The following is a 12,637-nucleotide window of genomic DNA, read 5'->3' as shown; positions in this document are numbered from 1 at the left end:
CCGAGCAGTCCTTGTTTAAGCCCATGAATGCCGAGGGCCAGGCAGGGTAACAACAAGTACCACCTTTGGTATGACGCGGCCGGGGATCGAACCTCCGATCTTCCTCTCTTCGGGCAGACGCTCTGCCACTAGACCACAAAGGCAGTCGACAGCTGAGTGGGCGAGAATAGGTTTATTCCTATTAATTTTCCTCTTTTTCGGTTTGTGCATTCCACCTATGACACCATCACGCACTGACTAAATCTACTACCAAAACAATTCAACAGGTAGTCTTCCTTTTGGGGCGACTTGGTGGCATACGCATTTACAAAAGGCAATTTACAAGACTATTTCGTCCAGTGTAAGAAACCGCCCCATATCAACAAGTATACACTTATCAGAATTGAAATCATGAAAACATGACAACATCGTTTGTGATGCTCTATCACTTAATCTAGGGTACTGGAATATGCTTTTTAGAATGTCCACTTAGTGCTTCAATCAAGTAGGTGATAATGGTAAAATTTCCGTTGAAACGCCTTTTCGCATGCATAGAATCCATTAAATGCAAAGGGATAAAATTAACATATCAAACTGCTTGCGTAATGAATATCACTTAAATATACGTGCAATATTTGGTTGAACAAATACATCTGACAAAATCTATTCCCGCGTCAATATTTCTGTCATATTTGTCAGATCAAAACAAGAAGAGGCTTTAAATATAGTTTATTGATTTACATTATGTAATATCTATTTACTAGTTGAGAATATATTTACCTCTTGCTTATATAGAACCCTTTTTGTCCAAAGACGAGAGGTTTCCAACGCTGGTTATGTCACGACAGTTGACATGAGCTTATTGGGTATTGGGTATTGGCATGCGTGGGTATTAGGTATAGTCTATAGAAAGCCGAGGTACTTGTCGTGACCGCCTCCGTGGTCAAATGGTAGAGCGTCCGTCCGGAGAGCAGAAGGTAAGGGGTTCGATCCCCGGCCGCGTCATACCAAAAGACGTTAAAAGATGGTACTTGTTGTTACCCAGTCTGTCGCTCAGCATTAAGGGGCTAAAACAAGGACTGGTCGGCTCGGAGTCAGTATACTGTGTCTGAGTGGGGTATTCATGTTAAACTGCGGCATGGTATCTCAGTGAGCTAGCACTATAAATCGGCATTAGTCCGTACTAGTACACGCAGCCACACAAACACACACAGGTACATGCACGTCGCTATATAAGTGCAATAATCTTAATAAACCCCATTTCACCTCACCTCACCTCACCTCACTAACTACACCTACAGAAGGGGCTGAACAAAGACGCACGCAGACAGACAGACAGATTGTTCATTTAAGTCTCATCACAATAACAATAACAAATGGTGGAGAGATTAAAACACATGGGCCACCATACGGACTTGTAGGAGACTGAAGTGAGTAAAAGTTTCACTTTCACTTTTCCGTTCTATAAAAAAAAAATCCGAAAAGATGGAAACAAATTATTTTGTTTTTATTTATAAAATGTTCGTTGGACATGATGGATGTCCTAACACAATGCTGGGTATATTAAGAAAATGTTTGGTGCTTTGAAATCATACAGCTTGCTCCTCAACTCACATTGAGTTTTTCAATTTCCATGTGCGCGGCTCACGCCTCTTTCTCCATCGCCACAACTGGAGGCCGTTGCCGTTACATGTCTCTGTAATAAGAATCAGCTGGGTGGTGTCCACGCTTAGACAGAGGCCACTGGCGGACACAACCGGACCATGTCCATCAGCAGATGGATCATAACGCCATTTTTGCTTCATCTCACCTTCGTCACATATTGCCATGGCAACAGGCCCTGTAGTCTCCTGGAAGCAAAACATGAAGTTCTTGATTTCCCTGAGCTCTGTGTAGTCCCACAGTTGATTCCCTAGCTGCCCATGGCACGTGAACAAAGCGATGGGTGATACCAACCTCTTGCTCCCATAAGTGTCGTCAATACAAAAAGTCCCTAAGCCCACATTCCGCACCTCGCCAGTATATATCCCATCTCCAACAATGTAAGACTCCGGGTTGACGTTAGCAAGGTACCACTCAAAGGAATGGCAGTGCAGATCCCGTCGTAGCTTCAACCTGTCAGAGATGTCGCCGACATCGGCCAAGGCACCGTCGTGGTTGCGGGCGAAGACGTTGTAGCCGTCCATCCAAACGTTGGCAATTCTGGCAATGTTGCGACTGAAGAAAGGAGGATTGGAGTCGTAGTATTTATTTGGACGGTACATGTGGCCAACATTGGAGCAGGGTACTAACTCCAAACCTCCCCCACACATCCAGGTCTTGAGGGAGAGCTCCGTGTTCTCGGCACCCCACACCTCCATGCCGGGATCAAACTGACCCAGCTTCCGGAACCATCTTCGACTAATCGCAAAGACGCATCCTACCATTGCAGGCGAACGGTAGGGGTCTGTTGGTCGTTTTCGTCTTAATTTCTCACGCTGTGGAACGTTCATCCAAGCAAATCGTAGCTCAGGGAAAGACACCCACTGTAACCGGATATTCGTTGTCATGGTAACACCAAAGTTCAAGGGGTTAACGCCGTGTATCATAGGTGTGGTAATTATTGAATCATTTTCGGCGATCCTTGTCACCAATGGTTCCAGCCAGCCAGGAAAACATTCACAATGTGCGTCCATAAACACTGCTACAGGAGCAGTAGAATGCTCAAAACCCATCATCCGTGCTCTTATCAAGCCCTGTCGGGACTCCGCTCGAACTATCTGCACTTTCCTGAATCTGGACACATACTCTTTCAGTGGTTCCTTCAGAACCTCGTCTGTGGATGCATCGTCCACCAAGATGACCTCTTTGATCAGATGAGGTGGAGTGTTGTCCATGATGCTGTGGACAGTGCGTAACAGGACTGACCAATGCTCGTTGTAGAAAATAATGATCACACTGGTTTCAGGGAGGTTGAGGTCTGAGTAGAGTGTGTAACATCCTTGTAGGCGGACATCAGGCAGAGATCTCTGAAGAGGTATGAGACTACTGGTATAACTGGAGTACTCCCTCTCCTCAATACTCCTCTGGAACTTCTCAGCTTCTTCTTTGGGCAACTTCTTCACATCCACTACGACAGCAGTACCATTGGCACCTGGTTGTTTTAATCCCAACACTGACTCTAAGAGTGTCATGTTCGGAATATCAGGGAAATGAATGTGGTTATAATCACTGTCAGGTTTACTCACGCAGGTCACTCGTTTCCACATTCTTCTCGCAACCCAGAAATAGTTACAGGTGAGCGTCAAAAGTAACACGAATAATAACGTAGAAATCTTCCTGTGAAGAGGTGACATGTTCAGCGCTGATATATTCAGTGTGAACTAAATCTAGAAAATGTTCAAGTGCCATGTCCTCCGGCGCAGCTGTGACCTATGTTTGTGAAGCCGGCTGTTTACAATACGCATATACTGGAATTTTTTACTGGCGGGAAAGAAATATCATATTTTATATTTATTGATATTACAATGTTTTTAAAATAATTAAAAAATAAACTGTTCATTTGGTCCATTTTTGTCAACTCTTTAACAGATCAAATAAATATTAAAACATGAATGACTTTTGGGCCTGTAAATCCCCCAATTATAGAAAAGCATGTTTGCAAAGTTCTACTTTCCAAGAGTATACTCTTTTCATATACACTTCAAACGGAAAGAAACTAACTGATTTTTTTTCGCAGACTATTGATAGTTATTTACCCTCTACATTCAGACTTTTCTGTCGCCTACACACTTCACAACAACTGCGATGAGCGTGCACAACGTGATTTGTAGGTCTTGTATGCAGGTGAACATTGTGTGGAGTTGTTTGTGCTGTGTGCACAAGAACGACTAAATCATTAAATTATTGTAAAATACCTTCTAATAATGCTGTCTCTACATCTCTACGTTGCACATCAGCCAGACATATATGACAATCTATCAGGTAAATAAATTTCACAACCTTACTGAAAACATGGGGAGACTCAGTTTTCTTTTCTTGTGAACAGTTATTGATTATCTGGTATGGGCGACGTCTGTCCGTGCTTCTGCAATAGATGTTGAGAGAAAAAAATAGATATATTGATTTTGTGAAACAAATGTGCAGTATCTGTCACGGCCTGCTATATAATGTGAAAACACATTTGGAATACTTGTAAATATTGTTCCCTTCAGCAACAGAATAAATTATCTGATCAAATCGCCCCGAAGACGTTTCGACATCAACAGGCACCTATACAATAAGAATTTTTGAATAATTTAATGATTTAACAAAACGAACAGCGACACACATGTCTAGGCTGACATGCACACAACACCTATGAAAATTACATTGTGGATGCCATTTCTGGCCGATTTGTTGGACATTTATCACAGTTGTTGTAAATCAATGGCGTCTACGTGCACAAGGTCCAGAAAACGACGAACCATCCTGACTTGTTTATTCATAAACGTCATAGTCGTACTGATGTACAAAATAGGGACTAATCGCAACGGACTGTCTCGGGAATTGACAGATCCTCTGTTACGTCTCCACAGCCCGGATGATCCCAATGTGAAACTCGTGTTCACCGTGATGAAGCTGATGAATCCAGGCGTCAATGGAACAGCGGTTATATTAGATTTGAAGAAACTCCCCAAAGAAGAAGCCGAGAAGCTCCAGAGGAGTATTGAGGAAAGGGAGTACTCCAGTTATACCAGTAGTCTCATACCTCTTCAGAGATCTCTGCCTGATGTCCGCCTACAAGGATGTCACTCACTGTACTCAGACCCCAACCTCCCTGAAACCAGTGTGATCATTATTTTCTACAACGAGCATTGGTCAGTCCTGTTACGCACTGTCCATAGCATCATGGACAACACTCCACCTCATCTGATCAAAGAGGTCATCTTGGTGGACGATGCATCCACAGACGAGGCTCTGAAGGAACCACTGAAAGAGTATGTGTCCAGATTCAGGAAAGTGCAGATAGTTCGAGCAGAGTCCCGACAGGGCTTGATAAGAGCACGGGTGATGGGTTTTGAGCATTCTACTGCTCCTGTAGCAGTGTTTATGGACGCACATTGTGAATGTTTTCCTGGCTGGCTGGAACCATTGGTGACAAGGATCGCCGAAAATCAGAGCATTGTAGCTACTCCTAACATTCATGGAGTAGATCCTAAAAACTTCAAAATCAATGAATGGGGGCAGGGACGGAGACTTGGAATACCCGTTCTCACCTTCCCTAATCTTTTCTTCTCCTGGTCCCTAATGTCAGAACGGGAGAGGAAAAAGAGAAAGCGTGAGACTGATCCAGTGCGGTCTCCAGCCATGGTGGGATGTGTCATTGCCGTCAGCAGGAATTGGTTCAAGAAACTTGGAATGTTTGACCCTGGTTTGGAAATCTGGGGTGGGGAGAATGCCGAGTTATCTATCAAGACGTGGCTATGTGGAGGTGGACTGGAGATCATCCCCTGTTCAAATGTAGCACATATGTACCACCCTCATAGACCATCAGACGAAAATAGGATCAGGTACATAAGAAATCTAGCTCGTGTGGCCAATGTGTGGTTGGACAAGTTCAAACGTTTTACTGTCAATTACGATGGTAGCCTTGCGGATTATGGTGACATAGCTGACAGGATAGCGCTGAGAGATTCATTGAAGTGTCACCCGTTTGAGTTTTATTTGGCATATGTTAATCCAGATCAAGTAATCCCAGGTGACGGTATATACACAGGGACAGTACGTAATGCTGAGATGACTACCCTCTGCCTTGACGCGGGACACAGAGCACAGGAGGGCTCCAACAACGTTTTGTTGTATTCTTGTCATGGGCAGGGAAATCAACTGTGGGAGCTCACAGAACATCATGAAATTAGAGTGGGAGGAGAATGTTTAGAATCGGGATATGAACCTGACGTTGTGGTGAAGGCTTGTCATGGTCAGAGCGGGAACCAGGAGTGGCACGTGGTCAGGTTAGACGAACATGTGTTTCTCCAGTCAAACGGATATTGTGTTGGTGTTACCAAAGATAAATCCGCACTTGTCTTGGAGAAATGTCAGAAATCTAAACTACAAATGTGGACTTGGAAGCAAAACAGGAAACCTAGGATGTCTTGACCATATTCTTTTTCTGACTTTTGAAATATTTTGTGTAATCAACCACAAAATATCTCACAATAGAAGAAGCAAAAGATAAACAAAGGAAAATAGGCAACCTAGGATTTTTTGTCATGTTTAACACTGTTCTTTTGTAAATGTTGACATTCGACATAGCCATCAGAAAGGGCATCTCAAATAGTTAGAAGAGCATTATAAGAGAGAAAAAAACGTTTTTCTCCACACGCTCTTTGTTTGAAAAATTAAACATATTTTGCGATATGGATCGAAATTTACGTATTTTTCTCAGTCAGTGATTTCACCAATGTTAGATATGTTCAAAACAATTGCTTTCCCTTACGCTCATTATGAATGCTTGAATAAATGGCAATAAACAACAATATGACTGATGTAGAACCTTGAGGATCACTTCTTTGAAGAACTGATTCCGTACGATATTAGTGGAAACTCCCATTAAATCATGCACCTAAATACGAGACAAAAGCCTTTACAAACTCATCAGGTATATCCACACAAGGTATTCGCGAAAAGGTGAGCATATCCTGACCCACTGACACTCACCAGTAACAAGGGCAAGTCAAATGAACGATCACCAGAACATATAGTTCAAGTCAAAATAGGGAATTGCATTGGACATAATTTTGGTCACCGAAGTGCAACATTTGGGCATAACCACTATATGTTTGCCTTAAAATTCTTTACAGCTTAACTGAAGCCAATTCCTTTAGCAAGAGTTGAAAAACATCATAGAAAGAGCATGCTCTATTCTTCTTCAATTGTTGTTAAATGTAGACAGCAAAGGCAGTAGCAGATGTAATATTGCTGGCCATAAAGGGAACGTTGAAGTTATCCCTCTTGTCATACAGACCTGTGAATAGTCTTAATGGTAAAGAATATCACCATATTGTCTGAATTTCTAAAATTATATCATACATTTGAACCTATAATATTGGTACAGGTCTATTATACTTTCAGGTCAATTTTACAAGCAAATACATCTGAAGTTTACATAGAAAACAATGTGTGAGATGCTGGACCCAGCTGATAACATCGATGTTAGTTTTCTGGGTAAGACATTATGGCAAGAACTAGGCACACCCATGGGCACCAATTGCACCCCACTTCTTGCTGATCTGTTTCTCTGTGCAGAATGTCTGCTCGGAGTTCCGATGCAATTCCCTGGTTTGACTTGTAGCATATGTTCCCGTGTGTTGTGCAGGTGACCAATTGACTTGTCTTTGCATGTGTTTGTGACGGGTGTCACCGGTGGGGCAGGATACGCTCACCTTTTTCGCGAACACCTGGTATCATCCCTGTTTGATAGTGATTCATAAATACGTGCTCATGATATAGTCGGAATCGTACAATCGACTATCGAATTGGCAGAGATTTCTTCTGAACATTGAAAGGTTTTGTCACTTTTATTTAAGATAGGATGGTGCACCATTATGTTTTACACTGTAAAACAAACATAGCTTACGCTTCCTCCTTCGTTCTATAAACGTTTCCCGTCCTGTTAGATAATACTGATGTTTGTAGAAAGCATACTTTGGGAGCCTAGTATCTATACTGACAGCTTTTAGTTTCAGATTTTCTAATTGGGTTGATAATTTAACGTAACATCAATCCAATATTTCCCACGCATATTCGAAATGGGGTCTCATGAAAAGTGAATATGCTTTATTTGACCTTTATTTCTTTAAAATTAATTGAATTAAGTGATAATTAAACAAAAAAACACACAACAAAAACAAAAAACAAACAAAAAACACGTGGACGACCGCCCTGCGGCAAGTCATGACTGTTGCCCTGCTGACTGACTATTGCCGTCTCCAAAGAGATAATATTGTGTTTGTATGAGCATTAAGGATTCAAGGATTTATTTTCATAAAGGTCATAAGACCCAAAGTACATACATGTTTAAGGTCATGTGACTCACAGGTGGGTACAACTAGATGGAACATTAGTAGCTTGAGTATCAGCTCACAGTTCATTTCTTATATGAAATAAACGATAAGCATATTTTGCAATGTTCATATTTATCTACAAACATACAAACATACTTACAATGCCACGGTTGAAACATATGTAACAATGTTCATACTTTGAAAGGATTTACTCCCGACTTGTGAGTACAGAGAACAACTGTAAATTACCTGCACTCCATTTTCAAGCACATTACATAAAGGATAATAAATTACCTTCATTTTCAAGCACATTACATAAAGGATAATAAATTACCTTCATTTTCAGAAGAATGATTTCTTATGTATTTCTGGACACCAAGTATATAATAACCAGTTCAAAATTTTAACAATGCAGTTCTAGAATTAGACATATTGATATTAACAATTTTGTTTTCACAACAGAAACTTGATTTAAATTGTGAATAAAATCCAAAAGAGGGTTTTGAGACCATTGAGGAGTTACCAACACTTTGTGCCATCCAAATATAGCCAAGAGGAGATTCTTCACATGGGTTGCCAAATGTGACTGGGTATCTTCTATCACATGGGCATGCCAGAAACCTATGATTGTGGGTTCGAATCCCGGTTCGCCCCAGCTATGTTTCTAGGTTTGTCAGCACCATACCCGTGCTCGTGGGTTTCACCGAAGTGGTAAACGTCTGAGACCTGCATCACTTCGGGCTTTCCTCCCACATTAAGCTGACACGCCGTGATATAACTGGAATACTGTTAAAAGCGGCGTTAAACCCAACCCACTCACTCACTCACTCTTCTATCACATGTATTATCAACAACAAAAGTTCCCGTGACACCAATATTTTTGTGTATTTTTCAAACAAGTAAAGTTTGGTTTTCAATATTGTAGTACATGTATGGAATCAAGTCACAAAAACGCAATTGCTACAGAAAAGCAGAAGCCAGAAGACCCGCCAGACGTCCCATTTTGACAGGAAACCACCGTCAAGCACGTCTACAGTTGTGCAGACAGCGTCTACGCTGGACGGCCATGCAGTGGGGACAAGTTCTATTCACTGACGAGTCTCGTTTTCACCTCAGCCACAGCGATGGACGGATTCGAGTGTACCGACGTCGAGGTGAACGTTACGTCAATCATTGTGTCATGGAAGAAGATCGGTTCGGAGGCAGCAGCGTTATGGTATGGGGTGGGATTACAGCAAGACAGAGGACCCGTTTGATACTGGTAGAGGGAAATCTCAATGGACAGCTCTACCGCGACGAGATCATCGGCCCTGTTGTTCTACCGTTTTTGCGTCGTCATGGCCCAGGCATTACCTTTCAACATGACAACGCCCGGCCTCATATTTCTCGACTTGTTCAGGACTCTCTTTAACAAAACAACGTGAATGTCATCCCCTGGCTGGCTCGCTCCCCCTGATCTCTCACCAATCGAGCACATGTGGAATCAGATGGATCGGCGCCTTCGACGTCAACCATGTGTTCCACAGACACTCCAGGAACTTCGAAACATGCTCCAGCAGATATGGACAGATATTCCACAGGACTTTGTGGGGCGCCTGGTCCATTCCATGAGACGAAGATGTGTTGCTTTGATCGCAACCAGAGGTCGGCACACACGCTATTGATTTGTAAATTGACATTTTGGCATGTTCATGTTTTTTTTAATGAAATCACGCATTTTCTGAAGTCTGTATGGCAAATTAAACCATTTGAACACTTACAGGAGTCTTTTATCTGATGCAAACCGAAATTCTACCATGACCTGTATAAAACACAACCTGTTGTTTACAAACCTTTTTGTGATCGATAATCGTCGCTGTCTCCGTCAACGACCATCTTAAGGATATGACATAAGAGGATTTGAAATTCAATCACTCAGAAAACAATTGTCCATTCGAAAATCCACGAAAACCTTGTCCCTACATCATTGAAGTCAAACTTGATGACATTCATTTCAGAACACGCACAATTAAGAAAATCATACACGACCCACTATGTCTGGGCCACGAACAGCTGGGATAGGATTTAAACCTCCAAAATATAGTCCATGATTATAATTTATATTGACTAACATTCTGAGTTTTTCACATATTAGATGGGTACGTTCTAAGGTTTTCTTTGATGTAGTTAAAAGCAATCCAGCATAAGTTACATTTTCCTTTTTAGGAAGTACTTGTGACAGATTTGTGAATATTCCCTAACAGTAGAAATGCACTAAAATGTTCGTTTTCGGACATTTCATACTTTAGGGTGTGCGTTTATTTTGGAAGTGAGTAAGCTTAAGGATGTTTACTAATTACTTTATAACATTATGATTTAATAGTTTAATATATAGTCTTTGAAAGAGAAGTATTTTGAAAATAAACTCAAAATGTTCTAAAAATGACTTTTTACCATTTTTGAAAGGATAAATATACTTTTCATTCATTAATATACTACAATAAATGTTATAGAAAATATAGAACATTATGTTGTCAATTGTCTCAGTGGCTGACAGTTCCAGCATTCCATACAAATGTGTGTGTAAACCAGCTGTTGGACTTGCACAAGTCTCTTAGTTTTGTTTGTTTGTTGTTTAACCCCGCACTCAGCAATATTCAAGCTATATGACGGCGGTCTGTAAAAACTCAACTCAGACCAGACAATACAGTGATTGATACCATGAGCATCGGTCCACGCAATTGGGATAAGATGACATGCATCAACCAAGTCAGCAAGCCTGACAACCCGATCCTGTTAGTCGCCTTTTACGACAAGCATTCGATGCACCCATCACAAACACATGCAAAGGCAAGTCAATTGTTCACCTGACAAAACACGGGAACATATGGTAAATCAAAATAGGGAATTGCATCGGACATAATTTTTGTCACTGAAATGTCCTCCGCATGTCTACCCTAAAACCTTTCGAAAGCTTTACTGAGGCCGCGAATGTTGTAATCTTGATCAAACAACTTTTGAGCAAGAGTTGTATGACGCTCTTTGAAATCTTCGTGGAAAGAGCATGGTCAATTGTACATCAAACACTGTGAGATGTGGACACCAAAGGCTGGAACTGCCAGAATATTGCTCAACATAAAGGGAAACGAAAGGAACATTACTGTTATCTAGCTACAGCTGCCTTGTCAGACGTATAAACACATGTGCTAATTAGCTATGGTCCCAAATGGAGTTCATGCATTAAACACTAAAATAATCCAAACGTCATCAACACATCAGTCAAATATTAACTTTGAACTTTTGAAGGGCATTTTAAACTTTGCGGGGGAAATTAAAGTTTGCTTCACGATTCCGACATTCAAGTTAGATAATGATATTCTTATTCTTATTAATCTATATTAAAATCATAAAGATCAGTTAGTTTTCATAATATAAAGATGAAACTGTAATGAGAGGTTATTGCTTTTGAATTCATTCCACTATTTCATTTAGCCAAACAGTTAAAAACCTAGTATTTAACACTTGACGTATGGGGACAGCTCTGACAGCCTGTGATAAACATCTAGCTGTATCCTACACAGCTATGTTTATATGTGCGTCACTAAGTCACGTCTTCATTCTCAGCTTCAGACTGTAAACATATGATGTGAACCCAAACAAGTTCAAGACCCCAGCCCATCACCCAAGCCCAAGACCCCAGCCCAAGACCCCAGCCCATCACCCAAGCCCAAGACCCCAGCCCATCACCCCAGCCCATCACCCCAGCCCACAACCCCAGCCCATCACCCCCGCCCATCACCCCAGCCCAAGACCCCAGCCCCCACCCCAACCCAAGACCCCAGCCCAAGACCCCAGTCCCCACCCCACCCCAAGACCCCAGCCCAAGACCCCAGCCCAAGACCCCAGCCCATCACCCCAGCCCAAGACCCCAGCCCATCACCCCAGCCCAAGACCCCAGCCAATCACCCCCGCCCATCACCCCAGCCCAAGACCCCAGCCAATCACCCCCGCCCATCACCCCAGCCCAAGACCCCAGCCCATAACCCCAGCCCAAGACCCCAGCTAAGGACCCCAGCCCATAACCCCAGCCAATCACCCCAGCCCATCACCCCAGCCCAAGACCCCAGCCCATAACCCCAGCCCAAGACCCCAGCTAAGGACCCCAGCCCATAACCCCAGCCCAAGACCCCAGCCCATCACCCCAGCCCAAGACCCCAGACCCCACCCCAGGTTTTACAATATGCCAACATCCTGGGCCATAGAAGACTAGCAACAGCTAACATCATCTGGTGCGGGGGATCGCTTATCTCTAATTGTAAACACAAACAGCCAGCACATCTCAAATGTTTATCAGTTGTTACAGATCTCCAATTAAAGGTTGGTTGGTTGGTTGGTGGATTTGCTTGTCGTAAAATGCGACTATGCTTGTCGTAAGAGGCGACTAACGGGATCGGGTGGTCAGGCACGCTGACTTGGTTGATGCATGTCATCGATCCCAATTGCGTGGATCGTTGCTCATGATGTCAATCACTGGATTGACTGGTCCAGACTCGATTAATTTCAGACAGCAGTCTTACAGCTGGAATATTGCTTAGTGCGGCGTTAAACAACAAACAAACAGCAACTGCAAGCTTTTAAAATAGACAAATGAA

At 42.4% G+C, this 12,637-nt stretch overlaps 2 protein-coding genes across 2 annotated transcripts; one reads left to right on the top strand and one right to left on the bottom strand.

Annotated features, from left to right (window-relative positions):
- Positions 1-1,525: 1,525 nt before the first annotated feature.
- On the bottom strand, positions 1,526-3,345 carry LOC124115492 (polypeptide N-acetylgalactosaminyltransferase 5-like). The gene has a single exon (XM_046476504.2). It carries the CDS (start codon positions 3,312-3,314, stop codon positions 1,590-1,592), a length of 1,725 nt encoding a protein of 574 aa, XP_046332460.2. The 5' UTR covers positions 3,315-3,345; the 3' UTR covers positions 1,526-1,589.
- A 1,019-nt stretch (positions 3,346-4,364) lies between these two features.
- LOC125378834 (polypeptide N-acetylgalactosaminyltransferase 5-like) lies at positions 4,365-6,099 on the top strand. Its single transcript, XM_048394796.1, has one exon. The coding sequence runs from the start codon at positions 4,387-4,389 to the stop codon at positions 6,097-6,099; it is 1,713 nt and encodes a 570-aa protein (XP_048250753.1). The 5' UTR covers positions 4,365-4,386.
- Positions 6,100-12,637: the final 6,538 nt, after the last annotated feature.

This window comes from Haliotis rufescens, unplaced genomic scaffold, assembly GCF_023055435.1.
Source record: "Haliotis rufescens isolate VD_foot unplaced genomic scaffold, xgHalRufe1.0.p SCAF_13, whole genome shotgun sequence".
Classification (NCBI taxonomy): domain Eukaryota; kingdom Metazoa; phylum Mollusca; class Gastropoda; order Lepetellida; family Haliotidae; genus Haliotis; species Haliotis rufescens.
Note: the sequence above shows the minus strand (reverse complement) of the source record. Positions and strands in the feature narration are given on the sequence as shown.

Excerpts from the sequence above, each read along its gene's own strand:
- LOC124115492 (XM_046476504.2), bottom strand. The coding sequence starts at position 3,314 with ATGTCACCTCTTCACAGGAAGATTTCTACGTTATTATTCGTGTTACTT.
- LOC125378834 (XM_048394796.1), top strand. The coding sequence starts at position 4,387 with ATGGCGTCTACGTGCACAAGGTCCAGAAAACGACGAACCATCCTGACT.